Consider the following 22188-nt stretch of genomic DNA (forward strand, 5'->3'; position numbering starts at 1 on the left):
AGGAACCTTTGAACTACAGACAGAATCTTGAGTTCCTTTTCTGGTGCCGTAATAGCCAATAAAAAAAAAATAAGATCCCTGAGCACCTGGTTAAGCAGGGGCTGTTGGGAGAGAGTCAGCATGGCTTCAGTTGTGTCCTGAGCAAAGAGGATCTAGTGGACACAGAAGTCTCCGACAAGGTTCCACGTTACAGGATATTCAAGAAACTACATTCACATGGGACTACAGGAGCAATCTTTATGGCTTGAAAGCTGGTTAAAGGATTGGAAGCAAAACGGTCATCTTTCAGGATGGAGAGGACGCAGCAGTATGGTTCCCCAAGGAACGATGCTGGGTTAAGTTTTTCCAACATTTTCATCAATGGCATGAGGAAGAGAGTTTTAAAAACTGAGATCTCCAGCTCTGCAGGTGACATTAAGCTCTTCTGGTTAACCAACTGTTGCCTCACTTGGCAAGAACCTCACAAAACTGAGTGCTTAGGCAAGACGTTAGCCAATAAACTTTGATGTGGGTAAATGTAAGGTAGTATAGCTATGGAAAATAGCCTAAACTATTCCTAAGATACTGCACTTGCAACTGGCAGTCACAGAAGTGGAGAAAAATCATAGTGTCATGGGTTATTGTAGTCTGAAGTTACTAGCTCTATGAGAATAGCAGAGAAAAAAGCCAAAAATTGATGGATGTTGTCAGAAGAGAGGGCATCATTTTTCCCATTTTTGGAACTGTGGTGTACCCACAGCTTAGGCATTCATTTATGGTTGCTGTGTTCTTATGAACAATGCAGTGGAATTACACTGTAACACATTAAAAAAGGCAAATTAATAAATGAGCAAGGGGATAGACCAGGTAGCTTATGAGATGAAAGTGAAAAAGTTGATACTTCAGATTGGAGAGGAAGAGGCTGAAACGAGCATGTTCAAGCTTTAAAAAATCTTGAAGGTGATGGATAAGCTGCACATGGAGCTCTTGTTCTTAAAATCTTGCAGTAGAACAAAGAGGACATCCTTGATAAAACTAGTATGGAAATTAGTTTAAAACGCATAAAAGTAAGCACTTTATACAGATGGTCATAAGGTTCTGAAGCTTGTTTCTAGAGGAGCAGTATCAGAAGGATACCTCTCAAGGAGGTAGTATCAGAAGACTTGAAAAGCAGTTAGACAAATTCATGGACAACAAGTCCATAAATAGATAATAAAAGGCCTGGAAAGAGACACTTTAGCACAAAAAATTGTGTGGCTTCTGGGGAAGTAAAAGGAGAACGAACTGTAGAAAATGGCCAGGTGTAGACAGTCTCCCTAAACAGCATCTCTTCTTGCCTTTTTCAAACACAGCGATAGGTCCTGGGCTTGGGGAGTCCGACCCAATAAGACATTTTTTATGTTCTTGTGTTATGTCTAATGAAACGAAGTAGTTTAGGCAAGTAAATTCACACAGACGCACACCACATCGTATGCTGCAGTAGCACGGAAGAATCCTGTGTTCGGAGAGATGCTGGAAAGGGTATATATGTTTAAGAAAGAAGGCATGGTTGTATATACCCAGCTATTTTAGAACACAAATTATTAGTGTCTTACTTCTGCACAGGGAAAAAGGGGGACTACATGTCATGGTAAGTCCAAAACAGCGGCTTCACGGTAGTCCCTTATGGTACCCTGTAAAGGTGTGTTAGTGTTTCAGGGCTTCGTTACGCTGGGGAGAAACAGTTCTAAATGTAGCAGCAGGTTCCCCAGGAGCATGCGTGTCCACTCAGAAACACAGTCACTGCTGTCCCTTTTGTGGCTGCTCACAAATACTAACTACTTGAAAGGCAACAGATGAATAGTTTTTAACAGGTATGCTGTAAATTAATTGCTAATAAATACATGCAAGAAAAAATCATGAGCTTTCTAAGTAGATAAGGTTTTTAACTTGTATCTGTATCAAAGTATTCATTTACTACAGTAGGATCTCACATTAGTAACATTTTTTAAAAGTTTACTGGTTTTATTTTCTTTTTAAATTTTAGCAATCTTCTGGTCTAAGTACAAGGCTAAAATTTTTGTGATGCCCTAGTTCTCAGCACTAATTTGATCCAAAATAGATTTTCCTGGATTTCAACCAATGAACTTTCAAAAAACTATCCTCTGTGGCAGTGTCATCAAAAATGAAACATACCATGAAAAACAGAAAGGTTTGAAAAAAAATGTTAAAATAAAAATGAGGAGACTACTTTTGCTGATTGTAAGTAATGGCCATGATGAGAAGGGGAATTTCATTAGCTGCAAGTCAAAAGAAGTTAAGACCTATAAAATGATGATGAAAATATCAAATCTCAAAATAAAATAATAGAAGTGAAGGGACTGAGACCACGCTATTCAGATCAGTAAGAGTTTTTTCCGTTCACTTGAACAGGAGCAGAATCAATTCCCTGAAAACTTCTGTTATCAATTACTTGAAACAATCTAATATTTGCCAGGGTCAAGAAGAATTTGCTGTGAAAGAAAACCCTGAACCTAAAGAGGTGCATGTCATAGCCGTCGTGGTAAATGGTACCGACCCACACGGCACAATGGAGCCTCTTAGTACCGCCACAGAAAAGGAGGACTTGCTTTGCACTGGGAGCTGCTTCTAATTTTCTGGAAAAAAAGCTTGCTTTGAAGTATTGTAAGCTTGACATTTTTGGCAGGTCACTTGAGGAAGTGCTGGTATGCATTTAAGTGTCTCATGCATCTACTCACTGGTACTCTGTTAGCTTTAATGAGCACATATGTATCTATCAAAATAGACCTTGAACTTGAAAACTTAAGCTAGGCACTTACAGAAACATGTCCTGTCTGCTCTGCCGCTTCTAAACAATCTTTTATCATTGGTAGATGATATAAGTGAGCCTGACACCAAACAGGGGTCAGATACAGTTTCAGGAAACTGTCGTATCCTTCTTCACATCATTAATAATAGAAGGAGCGTGCACAGCCAGGAAGCAGAAGCTGGGGCTGTTTTCGTTATTACTCTACAGGACAGAAACATGGACTTCTCCATTTTGCCAAACAACAACCATCCCGATAAATTCCTGCAACTGGAGGTGAAGTCTCTAATGAAAAACTCTGCCTTTCTACAAGCCAGCCTGGCAAAATTCCCAGAAGCAGCTTTACCTGGCATGCAGCGGTGGCACAACAGGGTCTATTTACAGGTAAGGTCCAAAAGAGGCTGACATTTTTCCTGATTTTTCTACCTCGTTTTGGGGACCTGGAGACAAATGACATGAGGCTGAGACCTCAGCTGTGGATTCAGCTTCCTGCGCCTCTGAATCTGAATCACTAATATCCCCGTAAGTTTTCCCATTGACTTCAGTGAGGATCAGGCTCAAGAGAAGAGTCACCCTCTTCACAGCCATCCACTGACTTTATTTCAGTATGTTAGGCTTTCTACTGCTCGCTGCAACATTGTCATAGCATTTCCCAGAAAGTCTACTGATGTCAAATACCGATTAATTGCACTAAAGGGGCACAATAAGAAAAAAAGCCAGACTTAAATCTGAAAGCCAGGCCATATCCCTCAAACTTGATGAAAAGGCACATTAGAGAGAGCTTGCTAGTGGCATATGTCTGCATAGTTCACTGTAGCTTCCTCTTTATTTTGCCTTGTTTTCCTCATTCTACTTTGACTTTCTGTTATCCTGACAGGCAGCTGTTGAAAGCGTGAAACACACTAACTGTATTAATCCAGGTTATTATATAGAGGGAGCAGCAGTTTCTTGGTAAAAATGTAAATGTGCGCTGCTTAGTAGAGGCCCTGGAGCCGGCAGCGGAGAAGTTCACGTCGGGATCAGCAGCAGTACAGCTGCATCAGCTCACACCCCTCTGGGCCCCACTTGCTGCTCCACAGCGCTCCTTCCCTGCTGCCCGGGGAGCCCCTCACCTTCCCCACCCCTGAGCATGAGCAAAAGCTCCATGGTCTGGTTCTTGTCAAGGGATGGAGACGCACATAAGCAGTTGGGGGGCGGGGGATGGAGAAGGGTATGCATCCTGAGGATACTTAGGGTAGGGGTCCAATTCCCAGGGGAAATGAGGAGTGGGCGCCGAAAAAAAGTCAACCTGGGGGAGGGGAGGGGAAGAGCAAGATCCTTACAGCCTCCCACAGCTACTTCCAGTTGCACTTCTCCCCTCTCAGGCATTTCCCCCCATCGGCTCCCCAAACCCCTTCGCTCCCTCCCAGAGTCCATTCCCGTCCTCATCCACACGCAAAAGTCCTCCCCCTCCTGACACGGCTTCCATGACCCCCCCTTACCTTCCCTAGCCTCTTCCCCACGCCAGACACCCTTCCCTCTGCCTACCCCAATGCCTCCAGCTGCCTCTGCTCGCATTGTATAATCTTTGCTGGCGATTCCCCAAGGAGAGCTGGGAGGGGGGGACACACGGTCGCCCGTCGTCTCCCATGCAAAGAGCCCTAACCAAGGGAAGGAGCCTGCGGGATCCCAAACAATGGGGTATGGTGCAATGCTGGCCTCGCTCCCCACCCCACCTAAGCCCCTCTTTTGTGCAGGAGGGAGGCAGCCACACACAGAGCCTCCTCCGCAGCAGGGATCCTTCTCCCTATTGTCGTTTAACAGGACGCACTGTCACCGAGCCAGGGCTGCAGAGCTGCGGGAGGATTAAAAATGTGTGGGGAGCCCTGTGCTTTTTCGACTTGTGCTCTGCCCTTCGCCACCAGCGAGAGGGTTTTCCTGGAACTCTGTTCCCAGCCCTGGGATGGCCATTTCAAAGGAAATGTCTCTGCTCACCACGTCTCCAGAAATGCAGTTTGCAATGCGGTATGTTTTACAAATGTTAAACCTAGGGCACAACCTATACTTTCAAGTGTAGTTATTACTGAATTAAAGCTGTCCAGATAAAATTCATTGTGCCTTATTCTCGCTCCCTTATGAGCTCGCCTCCTTTTTTCCCTTTTGCTGACAATCAAATAAAGGAAAAAGAACTGATGACTTCCAGACATTAGAATAAACACGATGGCACAGTGGAGAACTAATGGAGCAGGAATAACATGTTTTGCTTTAAGATGAGAGAGCTAATGGGGTTAAGGGTTAGTTAATTCAGAAACGGAAATGGGGGGGGGGGGGCGAGGGAGGAGAATTCATTTCAGAAGATATGTGCGTGACCTACAGACTCCCAAAGTCATTAAACCTTGAGAGTAGCCTAAATTCCCTCTTCAGAAATTCATTTTTTTAAAAGAAACTATTGCTACTCAAGGCTCCCTGTGTAAAGTGACTTCTCAGTGCTGTGTTTGTAGTCTCTTCCAGACCTTTATTCTGAGATCACTTGAATTCAAGTGCACTTAAGCACCTATGTGTTTTCTCCACCTCTAAGTTTTTTAATTTATTTCCATTACAAAAAGCAGGTCGACATAACGACAATTCCTATTGCTGACCAAGAAGTTGCTGCTCTTTCTCTGTACTTTCCTCTTCTGTATAAGGCAAACTGAGCAGCTTCCCTGCTTTATGTGTATTTTCATCATCTACTTTGAATAAAACAAACCATAAAGCAGTCCAGGAATCTTGGCCCTTCCTTGTGAAAAACAGCATAAAAAGCACAGACCGTTTCTCCTGCAAATGGCTAGTTACTGACCGCTTACTGACTGCCCTGAAAATTTCCAGTCCTGCTGGACTCTCTGCCCCACAATATGTTTTAGTGCTCAGCATATACCAGATGATTAATCCCCTATATCTGCTTCTGATAGCTGGGGTGCTTGTCTCCCCTGCGGTCTACCTGGTCATTTTCTGCAGTTCTCGGACTTCTCTTTCCTGCTTGTATTTCCCTTTTTTCCCTATTTCTGGAAGCCAACAGAGAGCATTTCATCTTTGAACACCGTGCTACTTCTTGTCATGCTGCTCTTGCTTAGGAATTCCAAACAACTCCGAACAAATTTTGGCCTGCAGGTATTACAGTAATCATGCTAACTGCACTCCTAACCCCTCCTGGCCTCTCATCTGAGCTAATGCCTGTGTCCTGCCTTTGCTTGTTTCTCAGTGTACCAGGACAAGAGATTTTTTTTTTACCTATAAGTTAAGTGCTGGATGCAGTCACTTGTTTGTCCCCTGGCTCATATGAGCATTACATACTTCCACTCTTTCCCTTATTCTTCCCTAGACGTCTGCAACTGGCCACAATCAGAGCCAGCTGCAAGGTTGGCAGGAGCTTTGGTCTGACACCGTACAGAAGTTTTCATATAATGCACTCACAACCCTGCAGAACTCCATTACCAATGACAGACAAAACAACTTTCTTTAAGTAAACAATTCATTATGAGGACAGAAGTACTCTTATGGCTGCACAATTAAAATAGTTCGTATGAATTCCTGTTACTTCAGCTTGACTGTTTATAACCATCTACTGATCTCCTTCCTACCCATGTCAGATGGCTCCCCAGCCTGCTTTGTAGTACCTGATGCTGCCTTATGTCTCTGACAAGCAATTCTGATCCCCTTCAGCTCCTTTGATAAGAAAACTTACATTCTCAGGAACCCTTGATGTGAGCTGTCTGCCACATTGTCTTTCAGATCTGCTTAACTACCCTTGGTTACTCCTTGCCTTCCTGATTGCTTTTCCACAGCATCTCCTACGAGATCAGATTTGTTCAGGAAATTCTAAAGAGCTAATAATTATTCATCCTGATAAATGAGCTTTTTTTATTGACCAAATGCCTAGCAATACCTATAAAGTTGCTACAACTATCACAGGGATTCTTGGGTTACTACCTAGGAGCTTTTTGTCTGTTACGTCTCTTGTCTGTCTTAGAAACAGGTCTCACCATCAGAAGAAGGCCCTTCCACGTGCTGGGAGAGTCCTCCAGGGTGCATTACAAGGTTTTTTTCACAACAGAATTTTATGGTCTTAAACAAATTACGTGCAAATATAATAACCACCCTGCTACCCACCTTCATTAGGATTGAGGAGGTTGTTACAAAACAAATCCTGCAGTATCTGGTGGCCCTAAGTTTCTTAAAGACTCCCTTGGTTAAAACTTTTAGGCGTAGCTGCCCACCGACAGCATTTGTTACTTTCATTGAGTACCTCCCCCGGCCGCAGCTGGAGACGATGGCTGGCCATGGGGCAAGAACTCTCTTGGGGGGGGAGTAAAGAAAAATTTGACTTCCAGGAAGTAAATTCCCTGAATTTTTTAGGGGTCTCTTTGATCTCTGCTTGCAGGTAGATGGGCTTGAGACCAAGGCCTAGCCTTAGCTGTTGATGTTCTGTTTTTGATGGGTGATTAGCTTGATGTCTCATATCACAGGCTGAGGAAAGAATTGTGAGACTCTCGGGTTGTTTCAGTGCTAACAACAAGGACAACAGCAGGAACAAAAAGATGAAGTCAAGATAAAAATGAAATAAAAATGTTTCCTAGCAATATAGACTAATTTATAATTTTTAATTATATATATTTTAATGTACCTATATGCATAATTTGCATTATGAAATAATCAGCAAGAAAAACCTGTGGAGAAAGCACATTTTGACCCAGGGGTGGAACTAACATTGACTCTCCACAGTTCTTCAGGCTTTTTACAGAATCGTCTCTTTGTACATGCCAGCTCTCTGGGTCTGTCAAAGCGGGACAAACTGTTCTCAGTGAAACACGAGTTATAAACCATAACAGCTTTCTTGCTTATGAGCTATATGTAGATCAAACACAATTATGTGTTTGCAGAGTTGAGCATTTTTCATCTTGTTAAATGAGTATTTCGTCAACACATTTCAACTACACTGTCTCAGAGTTCTTCATAACTATTGCTGCTTGGAGTATTTGCTGTTCCCTCCTTCCATTCAGTGAATAGTAAGTTGCCTCTGATTTGATCTGTCCCACCCTCATTCACACTGGCTTCTTAGACACAATGTATATCATATAAATTCTGTACCGCATATGGATACCTAAGTTTACAATACTTTCCTCTTTCTTTGAACATTTGCTTCATGAATCAGAATCAAAACATAGAAGTCTGTGAAAACTGTTGGGAGATGGTTTGAATCTTAAAAGAAAAAATACGTAGTTTTTGCTAGAATTAATACTAGCAGGCATATTTTTATTATTTAATCTCCTTCTGTTTCTCTGCTTCTATAAATGCATATGTTTCATGCAATCATCTTCATATTTCTCTGTATCATTTCTTGGACCTAAACCTTTTTTTTTTTTGCATGTGCTTCAGGCTTCTGTCCTGCCTTTTCCCTAGCTAGTCTCCAGGACATATCTACTGCAGAAGTTTCACAACCAAGCGTTTGCCTGCACTCAAGTGTATTCTCCCAATTAGCTTGGCACTTCAGTGTCTGTTCTCTAAAACTTCTGCAAACTATCTCCTGCTCTAAATTCCAGTCCAGTTCCCACAGTAAACCCCTGTTGCCCCTCCCATCCTATTCCGTCTCTACCTCTGCTCCAGGCTACCACATTCTCCTGTTCTCATGCCCGTGAAAAGGAAGGTAGTCCAGATGGAAGGGGCTAAAAGTTATGCCACAAAGCACTCTCTTTATGAAAAAATCTTGCATCATGCCATCTATTCCAACTTTTGGAGCATTTTATTTAAAACAGCTTTAGAAATTACTGTCAAGTCACATTCTTTTCACAACATTTTAGCCTAGGGAGACCGAGCATCCCCTGGTGAGACAGTTCGCGTTCTTCAACAAAATGTTCTCCAAGTTCAACTATCTAGCAAGCCTGAGGGAAGTATCATTAAGGTCAATGACAAATTTTAAATAAGAAATAAAATTAAAAAAATAAAATAAAATGCAGTCAGAAAGAAACGACAGTTAAAAACACCAGCTCAGATGAAATCTGGCCAGTACAACCCAGAGGGCTTCAGTGCCAGCTGTAAATGCAATGCAAAGAGTAATATTGTCAGGGGATATGTCAAGGCTAAGGAATGACATATGGAAATTATGAACTAATAGAGAGACTGGGAGGGCACTGAGGATCCACCCACCTACTAATGGTAATTATTGATGGGAAACATGCTTAGTCACTTGTGCACGATTTAGTGATAAGAATGCCAGCATGATGCTTCCTCCTAGGGTTTCTTAGACAAAGGCTGTTGTTTATTCTTCTCCACCTTTCCTTTCGGAAGGAAACCAGTCCTCCCACCTCCTTCTACACCTGCCTGCCCCAGACCAACTCACACATGTCTACGCATCTGCACAGGCACAGAGGCATAAAGTAGGTGATGACATGTAGCAGCCAGCTTCCACTGAAAGTGGATTCACCAGCCCACAAAGGGGGCAGAAAATTACTCAAGCAGAAGAAGCCAACAGTTTGCCGTCAGCTTAGGCACCTGCACTGGCTGACGTGGGATCCGAGCAGCTCCCAGGGCCAGTGTGTGGGAGGAGGTGGGATCCCTTGGGCTCCCACCGGAAAGGTGGAAGGAGAAGCAGGATGTGCCCCTAGCAGCAGCAAGCCCCTCAGCTGCTGAAGTCCATCCAGCCCATGGCAACTTAACAGCTGGAGATCTCAATATAAGTGAAATATCCTGGGAAAGACGTCCTTTCATGGAAGGAATTTTCTCAGGTCCCAGTCTCTTCATCAGCTGTTTATGATGTGCACTCACTTTTTGGGGGTCTGGCAGCGGGTGCTGCCCACACCTTTGTGATTTCTAAGGGTGGGAGAGGGCTGGGGTGTGCCCCCCTCCCAGCACACCTGCCGCAGGGCCACCCCGTCAGGCCCAGGCTCCCCTCGTCTCAACGTAAAGCTCCTATGGAAAAGGTGCTAATGGGGAAGTGCTCTGTACTAACGAGGAACACTGAATTTGCACTGTGATGGTTCTGTAGAAGCAGTCCTGAGCCAGGGGACGGGTGTTAGTGTGAGGCAAGGGCCGTGCCAGAAGCAGGTCTCTCGGGAAGCTGACACACCGCCGGAATTGCAGGTCGGCGACAGATTAATTCAAAGTCTTGGGGACAGAAGGTTGTGGTGAACCAAAATGTTGAACAGCTTGAATTGGAAAGTCTGATTGCATTCCTCCATGCAGCTACAGATCGAAAAGTATGGTAACTACCATCTTACCAGCTCCTGAAGAGGCTCCTAGTGCTGTGTTAAGCAGCAGCTTGTGAGTTCTCCAAAAATGTGATCCTACCAGGTTTGTTTGTCCTCCTCTCTTGCCACCCCCCTTTTCTAAAAGGTCCGATTTAACGATTGTTGTTTCTGGGAGACCGCTTAGATATTTAATTAAAGTTATTTGAGTTCTGACAGTGGCTGAATTAAGGACTCAACTGAATGAAGGGCCTCTTTGACATCCTGACATGGGTCTAGCATTCAACAGCATGAACCGAACTGCAAATCACACCCCTGCTGTCAGAGGTGCAGTGCCAGCCAAGGCAGTCCCTTGCACACCATTACCCCTGTGCTTCATTCTGCTTTGTCCTTCCTGCTTCTGCATCATACGCTCATGGCTTTCATCAGAACTGCATGTTCTACCGCAGTGCTCCATAGCACTGTTTTGCTAAAGCAGAGGCTTTCTTTCAGCAGGCATTATAATGCCAGTTCACATTTGCAAAAGAGTTTAACGTTCAGATTGTACCCACGTGCTTTCCCCAGAAGGAAGAAATCTGCCCAGAGTGAATGGTCAGGCTCCCTTACTGCACTGTAGATGTTTGCCAGAACAAGAAAAATTGTTGCATGTGTAATTTTAAAAATGATTCTGCTGTATTACAAATGATAACTCTGGAAGGGAACCTCTGTCATAGGTAAATGAAGATGAAAGCCAACTTCTGTTCTAACTTGTGCCTTACAGAGAGAAAAGAGAAATGTCACTGAGCTGCCGGGCTCAGACTCGAACGAGGTCTGTCAAGAAATGATAGGCAAAGCCCTCGGGAAACACATTACACCCATCACCCTGAAATCCACAATCAAAAACAACCCCTTGTATAGTGATATCCAGGTGGATGACGACTGGGAGGAGAAAAAAAAGACCCCTTCCTGGACGGTGCAAGACTATGACAGGCACTCTCTGCACTCGAACTTGGCCAGCCACCTAAAGGTAACGCGCTGTTGCACTGCGTTTGAGCAAAGTGAATTGCTATGAGCTGTGCGGTGTGTGCACGAACCACTGCGCAGCCCCCTTGGTTCTGTTGGTTGGATTCCAGAAGTAAATATGGACGTATTTTCTGGTACAGACATGACACTAACATGAGTCTGACCAAGAAAAGAAGTCTACATACCTGGTTAGACTCCAGGAATTTCAGTTCTGCAGAACACAACCTCTGTGACTAGAGAAAGTCTTAACCGGCAACAACCTGCAACTCAGCTTCCCCGATTATATAGGGAAGAGCTATAAATGAGCTACTTAAATACTATACTCCCACTTTCATAACTGTTCATAACATCATTCTGTCATCAAATGACATACATTTTCTTAGCCTCATCCACACTATGAAGGATCCTGCCTGCCTGTGCGTTGGCAAAAATCACTTTTAGGGTTACTTTTGGGAGTTTTTTTCTGCTGTTTCGTTTTTTGGAAGGGGACTTAGATCTGTGTTTATAAATCAACATCTCTTCTAGAGAAGGCAACATGGTTTCTTCTGGGTTTTTTAATCACATTTCAATGGCTGGTGTCCTACATTTGGTTCCTGGCTGAAAAGTGTGGTTTTAATTTTCCCCAGTGGAACATTTGCAGCATCTGGCAAGTAGCGCAACCTATGCTCAAGTGAAAGTTTCTTGTGTTTCTGTTGTGATGCCTTAAATTCATTAATCATTATCTGATGATAGCCAAAATACTTCTGGCTATGTTCTAATGACTTTATGTGCAAGAGAGAGGAACTGAGTTCATATTCTGATTTTTCTTTTAGGAAAATCCTAATGATCTACAGTTCTGGATGGGGGATATTTATACTCCTGGGTATGATACCTTGTTAAAAAAGAAAGAGAGAGAAAAAAAGCATTCCAAATGTTGCCGAATCATCCTGCTCATGGTACTAGCGGTTTGCATCCTGATTACCATAGTCACGCTCAGTGTTTTACTTACTTAGTACAGCCAAATGATGTTGATGGGAATTTTTTTCAATAAATATTTTTATTAAGCTATTCCCCTCCCTTGTTTTATTTGAATTCCAATTTTTGTCACAAATACAATTTGTTTGACATCACTATTTTACAACGTTCCTGTGCAGCCTAAGGAATTGATCCTGAAAAGAGACAAATACTCTGGGCACGGCAGAATGTCTCCTTATGGGTATAATTAAAAAAGAAAACTATAAATATGCTACTTTTCTAAGTGCCTTCTTTGGACTAGTGATTTGGGTCAGTATGTGGTATGGTACATATAGTATGTACAGACAACCAGCTGACTATTCGTTCTAATAAACACCTACCATCCTGTTTGTCTTTTTATGATAGCTGTTATTGGAATATAGAAAAGTATGATAAAGCAGCATTCAAGATATTCCAAAGAACTCTAAAACAAAAATTTACACATTACTTAGTGACTGAATGCATTGCGGCAATAATGCAGCACTTAGTAAAAAGCTAGCCTAAACGCATAAATGTTTCCTCATACTTTTTCAGAGAAAAAAAAAAAAAAAAAAAGACTGCTGAGCTTCTATCAAAAGAATTCCCTGAGACCTGAGACAGGGCTTCTCCATCCCTGTATCCCTGTGTCACGTTCTTTGAACGTGTAGCATTCCTGTCACCCCAAAAGATGGAGTGCCAGTATTTCTTTAATCTGACATGTCAAAACCTGGAGCAAAATTGGTGGAGTACTAGAGTATAACCTGGAATTAGAATACACCTTAAAAAGATGAAAGTCATATAGCTATGCTGTGAAAAAGGGTCTTTGTAAATGAAAAGACCAAAATTAAATGTTAAGAGCATTCAGACAATTAAGTTAATACACCTCAGAATAATTCAGGAGAATGAAAACATGAGATAAAATGACAAAATAAAAAGTGAGTGAACAGAGAGAAAACTTAAATTATTTCTTTCCTTTCTGAAAAATACTCCGAGTGCTGCAAATGCTTTGTAACTCTATATTAGGGCAAGGGGCTATGAATACTATTGAGATGGGGATCTCCCTCACTCACACAAGAGAATCTCACAGATGCACAAAAGCTGGAAATCTGGGGTTATACCACATCTACCTCTCTTCACATAAAAAAATGCTTTGGAAGAGGTCCGGAATAGGACCAAGGTAGAGGGTGTGTACTGCCACCTCTGAATTCTAGCACGTGCCCTACTTACAGCAGCTTTGCAGTGCTTTAACTCAGGTCAAGTTGGATTCATCTTCAAGTACAGTGTGACAGTAAGATCAGTGTGTTTAATTCCTTCCTTCCTCACCTGGTCCATGTTTGAATTTTGTTTGTGTCATAACTACTTGGACCCTAGTCTAGCTTGTACCACTAACTGGTTCGAAGACCCAAGCTAAAACAGCTTACTGCTTTAATCTGGTGAGCAGCCAACAGCAAAAGTCTAGCAGCATTTTAATGCATTGGCATAAAATTAGTATCCCTGTTACAAAATTGAACATTGCTGTAAATATACAGGGGAACTCAGTCTCCTGGCTTGCTGCAGTGGGTGTTCTTGTCTGAAAGATCAGGTCCATTCAGCTTATGAAAGTAAGAACTTGGCAGCATTTTACAAGACTAATAGCTGACATTATGAAGTAATTATTCACATTAAAGCAACAATACTTAACTGTTTTTTCCAGCCCAAGTGCATTTGCTTTAAGTGCATTGCATACAATGCAGAGACGTATTTTTGTAAATTATTGAGGCCTGTAGGCGGGAAGCCTAAAAGCAAAAGGGCTCTGTAATTTCCAGGAAAACAGCCAATAATACGAGTTGCTTAACTGCATTGCTCTCAGAGGGTTTAGCAGTAGGGATAAAATCGTTTTCTCCACAAGCCTGTTACTGGCTGTGCCAGTCTGGTTTCGCTGCTGTCATCTAGCGGAGAGTCAGAAAAGAGGAAAAACGTTTCAGGCACGGAGGTACCGGTTTGCAGTAATTTGCCTTTTTTTTTCCTTTCCCTTTTTTTGGATTGATTTTTTTTTTCCGCTCGCGCCGTTGCGATGCGGGTGCCTCTGCTGACATCTCGTGGCAGAGCGCGCCGGGAGGGCGGAGAGGCGCCGCCCCGCGCCGCCCCGCGCCGCCCCGCGCCGCCCCGCGCCGCCCCGCGCCGCCCCGCGCCGCCCCGCGCCGCCCCGCGCCGCCCCGCGCCGGGAGCCCGCCCTCTGCGCTCACACGTGTTTACAGTTATGGACGTGTAGCACTGCTAAAAAGTGGAAGGGGAAAAAAAGGCCCATTCGTGCTCTGCGAGAGCCTCTGCCGGGCCTTTAAGGAAGGGGCCTGCTGCTGCTGCTGCTGCTGCTGCTGCTGCTGCTGCTGACGACCGGAGAGAGCGTTCACGGGAGGAGAGCCCATTGTCTGCCTAAATGGGAGCTGTGTTCTAGGATTTGAGAAAATAAATGACAATTGACTACTTTGCCGGGGCGGGGGGGGTGGGGTGAGGGAGGAACTCAACAGATTGAGAGACAAAAACTTCTCTTCAAGGGGGCGTGGTGGAGCCTCGGGATCCTTTGTGCAATGTGCTTAGTCTAAAAACAATTAAGGAGACACCCCTTCTTTAACCACTTGATGCAATATTAAGTTACGTGAGTTGTACAAAAACAACTTTAATTTTGGGTTGTTAAGTTTGCTTTTTGTTGCCTCTTTTACCGTGTAATTTCTTTCTTTTTTTTTTTTGTTTTGTAATTCATTAGTGGCAGGAACCGAAGAAGAAAAGTCACCACGTAACATTTATAAACTAGGATCAGTACTGGAGTTTGGAGAACAGAATGTTTAGTGTATTCCAAAAGTGCTTTTAAAACTGGATGAATAAAACAACTCTGCTAGGTAATGACATTAAAAGGGGACATACAACATTTTTTCCGTGGTAAGTAATCTCTGAGATCTACATTCATTGGTCTCTTCCTGGCCTGAGACAACACTTACACGTACACTTTGTTTGACTTCAGTAGGATTTAAGCAGGTGCTTAAAGCTAAGAAAGTAGTCAAATTTGGATCAGAACAGAAACAAATCTTGGCATGGGTTTAATTTTTTTATTCCAATGGTAATCAGCTCAAATGGCAGCAAAGTCTCCTACTCAATAGTCAGTAAAACTTAACAGACAACACCAGGTTGATATACACTGATATCTTACCAGCACCTACTCATAAGGTGTAGAACAAGGATATAACTGCGGTAGAATAGTACCTTTGACTAGGAAAACTGGCATTTGCAATGAGCTATAGCAGAAATTAGCTCTTATAAACCATACAGCTGCAACCTGGAAGCAAGTGAGAGCGCTCGTTCACGCAGATTCTGCCAACTTATAATTGCGCTGGCAGTTGCTGTCTTTCACAAGTGATTTTAGAAAAATTAACTTCCTTCTCTCCAGCTTTCAAAACTACCTAAGCGATTCACTTTATTTTTTATTGGCTTTTAGTACAACTCTCCCAAATCACTAGAGCATCTTGGAAAATTCTGATGAGGAAATTCCCAGCCTTCCTCTTCCTCTTCCTTTGCTATATTTTTCCCTTCCCAAAAGTGTCCATAAATACACAACTGAGTTCTCATGTTGTTTGCTCTTAGCCTGTGAAGATGCTGAACACAGGCTCCTGCGTGGCTCTGGCGCTCCAACAGGCACTATTTGGGGAAATTAGAGCTACCACTCTACTTCAGTGAAGTACAGAGCTGGCCCATGGAAAGAATCTTGCAGGGCTTGTTGCTTTGGCAGGGTACATGTTTTCACACTTCATTTTTTTTCTTCTGCCAATGCACTCATTAAACAAGACAAGGTCTAAAAGAGGAAAAGGAGAGGGAAAGGGACATTTTTGAATTTGCTATGGGTAAAGTTACCTTGGTCACATCAAGATTGGAAAATGCAATGTGAGTTGTGAGATGTCATATATTACAAATTTCTCTGGGCAGGGCAGAAGTTACTCCTTCAGTTATGATGTTCCGGTGTGTAAGTGATGAATTAATGTTTTTCTGAACAATAAAGAACCATAACGGCAGAACCTGTGTGGATGCTAAACATCTCTGCTATCTATCACTGAAAGATCAGGAAGGTCCCCACAAATTACCCTACCCAAGGACAGTGTCCCACTGGTTAGTTCAGAGATGTTTTGAAGCAGATCAGACTGCAGAATCCGCTCTAAGGACCTGGCTCTGCACGGTTACGCTCTTGTAAAGGGAATAATTCACTGAAATACAAATTTATGGAGATACTAGTTAGATGAACTAAGCATCAGACATGCACCAGATAAATGCTGGACACTGTCTCCTCTGATATATTACGTTCTATTAAGGCAACCCAGCAACAAAATTCCTGTACACAGTTACATTTTCAATGCATTACTGAAACAAGCTGGCAGATAGTTTTTGTGTTACATTGAGAGAGGGGAATAGTTCATTCATAGCAGTATGACATGCTGTATTTTCAGGAGAACTTGCAAATCCTGAGTTGGTGTGCATTGGTTTTTCCACCCACATAGTTAGCTTCACAGACAACCCGGCATATGAACCAGCCTTCCCAAAGAGGGCTTGTTTCCCTCTGGGGTTTCCTCCGTGCCGATTGTGCTCTTCCAGCACAACAAATATGATGTTCCTGTCAACTATTTTCTCATGTGATTTTACTGGTTAGAAGATGCTTCTAGATTTAAAAAGCTAGATCAGCAGTTACCCACTGTAACAAGCAACAGGTATAACATGAGGTATACCATCTTTTTTCGTTGCACAAGATAAATTTTAAAAGTTTTTAGCACACAGTATTTTAGGTCGATTACACTTTTTGGTTCAACAACAGCACTTTTCTCCTATATAGTTTCCTTTATAAAAAGTGCTTTTTGCACTACATAATTTTTTTTTTTTAAGGATTTCCCAGAAGCTTTACTTCGTGGACAAAGAAGGATACAAATCCAGAGCATTTCTATGGATTCACAGTTCTGCTGTGACCTTACCTGTATGGCCGTAACCTGATTATTTGCATTGCTTGGGAATGCATTAATAAATACAGGAGAGACTCTTGTGTCTGTCATCACTTCAGACTCAGGGTACCTGGATTCATGGGTAAGAACATGACATGTGCAATGGTTCAACTCATTTCTCAGCAGCCTGGCGGCACTGCAAATCCAGAATCGTGAGTCAAGTTTGACAGGCCTGTGCCCATTTCCAGTCTGTTGGCTGGAAGGAGAACAACAGAACAATGGCTTAGAGAAAAATAAATCTCTTCATGGAATACTTGTCTGTAAGTCCATGAATCTAAATCTGCAAAAGATTTAACTTGCAAGATTCAGGGTTTGGGGGACGTTCCCTCCCCTCCCCCTCCGCTTCCCTCCCCATTCCCCTTCCCCTTCTCCTCCCCCTCCCCTCCCCCTCCCCTCCCCCTCCTCTCTCCCTCCCCTTCCCCTCCCCCTCCCCTCCCCCTCCCCTCCCCTCCCCTTCTCCTCCCCTCCCCTCCCCTTCTCTTTTATTTACAATCTTCCATTTAAGTTCCCTAGGGCTGGGATTTGTTTCTGACAGGTACATGACCTGTGCCATTGACCTAGGCTCAAACCATAAACTTACTAATTAAATCTTGAAAATGGCCAACTGCCTAGGTTTGCAGGTCCTCAGCATCTCTGGACATGTCCAGCTGCAAGCAGCAATGGGTGATGACTGCAGCTATCCACATGCAATCACCACAGGACTGCCCCTAGGTGGATGCTTCCCAAATACAAACACAATCCAGGCAGATTTCTGCTGGAGTACAGATGTAGTTCAAGTTTGAACTGAGGTGGAATCTGAGTGCACATGTGGTTTAGAATAAAGAGCTTCTGACCAGATCCTCCAAATGGTGAGACGCTGACTTCTCCCTTTTGCAGCTGCTTTTCAGGGGACTTCTCCCTGGGAGCAGCCAGTCTGGTCAGTGGTGGTGGTGCATCCTGACAGGCAACCCTCTTCTGGACAGAGGGACTTGTCAGGATTTTCTAGTCGTGGAGGCTGACTTTGTGAATCTCTGCAGCTGGACACACTTCGCAATGATCCTGATACTGCCCGAATGCTGACCACAACACGTATTTCCATATTGTGGAAAAATAAATGCTGGACACTGTCTCCTCTGATATATTACGTTCTATTAAGGCAACCCAGCAACAAAATTCCTGTACACAGTTACATTTTCAATGCATTACTGAAACAAGCTGGCAGATAGTTTTTGTGTTACATTGAGAGAGGGGAATAGTTCATTCATAGCAGTATGACATGCTGTATTTTCAGGAGAACTTGCAAATCCTGAGTTGATGTGCATTGGTTTTTCCACCCACATAGTTAGCTTCACAGACAACCCAGCGTATGAACCAGCCTTCCCAAAGAGGGCTTGTTTCCCTCTGGGGTTTCCTCTGTGCCGATTGTGCTCTTCTTGGAAATTCTCCAAAAGGCCACTTCCAGCTCAGAAATCAATTTGCTGCAGCTGCTGCAGTAAATTGAAAATCTTGTAGCTGTAAGTGGGTTCATCTGTGGGGATTCTTGCTGCGTGTGGTAAGGTTAGTCTTGGAGGAAGCGGTGTGGAGGTAAGGTGGAAAGCAGAGAGTTTTATGACAGCACACAGTTGTTATACCACGCACAGCACAAACCTACTGGGTGTCAGGCTTATTTGCTTCAAATTTGGTGGACTTCTGTTTTTTAATACCTGTGAGTGTGCAATATATGAAGTAAATGTTCAGTCTTTAAAGCTTCTTCTCTGTAGGCACAACTGAATACTGAAAACACACATATAAATGTGCACACTGAAGCAGTATTTTGTGTTCAGCTGTTTGGGTCTCTCCCTTCTAAATAACTTGGTGCTTCCTCAGAAAGGGAAGTGATAAAGATTATCTATAGTGAAGACAACAAAGGATGGTTTTGTTGTGGAAGATGCTTGCTTTTGTTCCAAGACTGATTTCTCTTTTTCACACCCTCCCCTGCTTTTTTGTTTTCTGAACCGTAGCAAGCACCGTAACCTTTTGAAAGTGCTTGGGCTATAAGACAATCTGGAGTTATAGATGTAGGAGCTGTAAGTGAATCATGTTCTGTGCGTGGCTAGCACTGTTAGTGGTAAACTGCTAAGGGAAAGACTGTGTGCATTATAAAAGTAGCTGTTAGGGTAAAATAAGCACAGGGCCTTCAATCTTTAAATTTGCATTAGTTCTCTTTCTTTTTAATAAGCAATGTCATAAATGCTGTCTCATCTCAATGAGAAGTGAGCTGAACCAAGTATTAGTAAATTGGCGTGTGGGTAATCTACATAGTCAGGAGCCAAAAGTGCTGTTTCTTTTAATTGCCTTTTTTTTTTAATTAAGGCTGTTTCTTAAGATTAACTGCCCTGAATTTCAGAACTATTTGTGTTAGGTATGTGGGGAAAATTTCAGATCAGGAATTGGAAAGCTCTATTTTGCTCTGCAATGGTCCGTATTGCTCTAAAGGTCTGACAAGTTATTGTACCTTCATTGCACCCCATTAAAACTTCTGAAATGCCTGCAATATTGTCACCATATAGCACAGTTTTCAGTCCAATATAATGTGAGAGAGCTTTTTAATCAAACCGTTTAAAAATAAAATAATGGGAAAGGGGAAACCTCCTAATTTGTTAAGATTAAGCCATGACATGAAATCAGGCTTTGTGCCTGGTTGAAATGTGACACAGAAAGTGATCTATACTTAGAACAAGAATAAATCCTGAACAAGGCAAATTTAGAATTGCATGAGCTGATACAACAGCAGCTCTGGCTTTGTGCATATGGGTAAAAATATAAAACATTAGAAGTAATTAGGTTTGAAGTATAAGATTATGCAAAGCTCAAAGCCAGAGAAGAATGGGCTCTCCTAGCAAATGGAGTAAAGATACTGTTTGCAGCTTGGATGCCAGTGCATTGAATTGGCAAGTTGTCAAATCCCCAGGCAGTAGAAAACAAATGAGTAAAAACTAGGGTTTATAGCAGTAACGTTTTGTGGAAATGAATGTTGCAATATATAATAAACTGCTGAGGGAGAGAAGGATTTGCTAAGGAGCTAAATGCATGTCTGACCTTGAAGTGAGAAATCAGCTTTCTCAGGGTTTTCTTGACAAAGAAAAATAAAGGTATGTGATGGTAGGACCTATATAGTGATGCCCATTAAATTTTACCTTACTGACTACATTTAACTGTATGCGCCTTGGTCAGATACTTTCCCCAGTGCTGTGTCCATATCCCTGTGACAAGCAAGGAATCAGTGACCTTGTTTTCACAAGGCAACTCTACCAAAAAACCTGCTTCCATTCTGAGTGAGATCTCCTTCCATCAGGGTGGGTTATTCCCTGCTCCCCTCAGTTTAGACATAAGGATCGTGATGATGGGCCAGTTAGAAGCTGCGAACGCGCCTGGCCTTCCTCACTCTGCATCCTGGCAGCAGGGAGCTACCAGCGACCTCTCCGTCTGCCTGACACCTGTAACGTTTCTTAAAGGCTCAGTCATGTATACCTCTGGCTCAAGGCATGCTGTCCGGTGCATTTTCAGCTTCTTTTTTGTTTTTTTCCTTTTAGGAGTGACCCTACGGCCTGTTCAGACACATAACTGGTTTGTCCAATCATGGCTTTGGGGGCAAGCTTCGCCTTCACTGCTACCCAGAACAAGTGTCTGGGTTTCCCTGGTTACAGTGCATTTTCCAATGAAGTTTGATGATACATGCATATGTATGTATATATACATGTAGGTATGTGTATGTATACATACGTATGTATGTATGATATATACTTACGAATGTGTGTGTATACACACTTGAAAAAAACATTGGTCCTGTGAAACTGGTACCTCCTAAGTTAGAGGTGATGTGTTTTTTCCAGCGTCCAAAGCAGCAAATCTCCAGTGTCAAGAACAATTTTGCTTAAGAAGCTCTTAAGTACTAATTAGGGTGTACTAAGACAGACAAGACCCGGAGCATAGTACTTGTGAAACAGATGGCATTAGTCCCCTGTTACACGTTGCTAACAACTGCTACTGCTCCTTCTCTGAGGAAGGTTGGTGATCAAGCAGCAAGGGAAAGCAATGAGGGTGCCAGCTGGAAACCATCACATGACTTCAGTTTTCTTGTTATGGATCTTTGCTTAAGATCCCTTTCCACTGGTAAGCCCACTTGGGAAGGAGGATGTGAGGAAGGGGCCTTTTGAGATGTTGCGCTGTGTAACTCCTTGGCAGCTGGAAACGAATCTGTGAATTATGCAGAAGTCTGTGAAGCGGCATTTCCCACGCAGCTGCGAGCCGGGGCTGCCCAGGGCACGGGGGGGTGCAGGCACCCCGCCTGTCGGACGGGCAGCTCGGAGAAGGAGCTGGGCAGCGGGACACTGCAGCAGCTTGGCAGGCTGTACCAGCTGCCTGGGGAGCGGGTCAGCCCTCCAGCTGGCAGCCAGGGGCTGCTGTGCCCGGGGGAAACCGGGCAGGCAGCGTTGGCCATCTCTGCCTGCTCCCACTGAAACTTCTAGTGGGATCAGCTCCCGCCAGAGAGATGGCATCCCGTCTCTTAAACAACTGAAAAAAACCCTTACTTTCTCACCTGCAAATGTTTTTACATGTTATGACTGGAGGCTGAATGCTTGCTGAAAATAAAATTTCTTTTTGTTGTTTTTTTCTTAATCCGTTTTGCCTTCATTATTCAGCACAATGATGTGGACCATAAGGGTGAGAAACAGTGTAAGCTCACCAAAACCAAAATTCTATGTATTTCTGTGAATTAACAGGAGTTATTTAGTGTTCAAAATCAGTTTCGTATCTAGTAATTATTAAATAAACTGCTGATGCATGCTTATGAAGTATTGAAGCTGTTACTGATCATATCTGCAGATCCATTTGAGGAAGCTGTTCATCAATGAGATGATGAGGAAGGCATTCATTATAAAGTTACACAAACTAAAAAGAGCTAAATTCTGTCCTTAGTAGCACAGTGGTATAATAAACTTAATTGACAAATACTAAAGCCCAGGAGGCTTTCCCTGCCTGCTCTCTGTTTTTCCCCTCTATTAGGAGTTATGCTTCTAGCTATGCCTTTAAAACTTGATAACGACTTGGGGCATGTGTTGAGGATTCCTCCTAAGGAATCAGAATAATGTCCTTCCCATAAAAATGTTCAATGGTTTAGGAGTTTGTTTATTTTTCCTTTCATACATGATGTTCAAAGAGGATGTCAGGATGGCCCGGAAGTTGTTCTTCATAACTTCAG

General features: G+C 43.1%; 1 protein-coding gene across 1 annotated transcript; it reads left to right on the forward strand.

The window, feature by feature from the left end:
* Window positions 1–2989: 2989 nt before the first annotated feature.
* On the forward strand, window positions 2990–11988 carry MINAR2 (membrane integral NOTCH2 associated receptor 2). The gene is made up of 3 exons (XM_075137454.1): window positions 2990–3169; window positions 10742–10987; window positions 11796–11988. The coding sequence occupies exons 1-3, from the start codon at window positions 3005–3007 to the stop codon at window positions 11973–11975; spliced, it is 591 nt and encodes a 196-aa protein (XP_074993555.1). The 5' UTR covers window positions 2990–3004; the 3' UTR covers window positions 11976–11988.
* Window positions 11989–22188: the final 10200 nt, after the last annotated feature.

Source organism: Calonectris borealis, chromosome Z (assembly GCF_964195595.1).
Source record: "Calonectris borealis chromosome Z, bCalBor7.hap1.2, whole genome shotgun sequence".
NCBI lineage: Eukaryota > Metazoa > Chordata > Aves > Procellariiformes > Procellariidae > Calonectris > Calonectris borealis.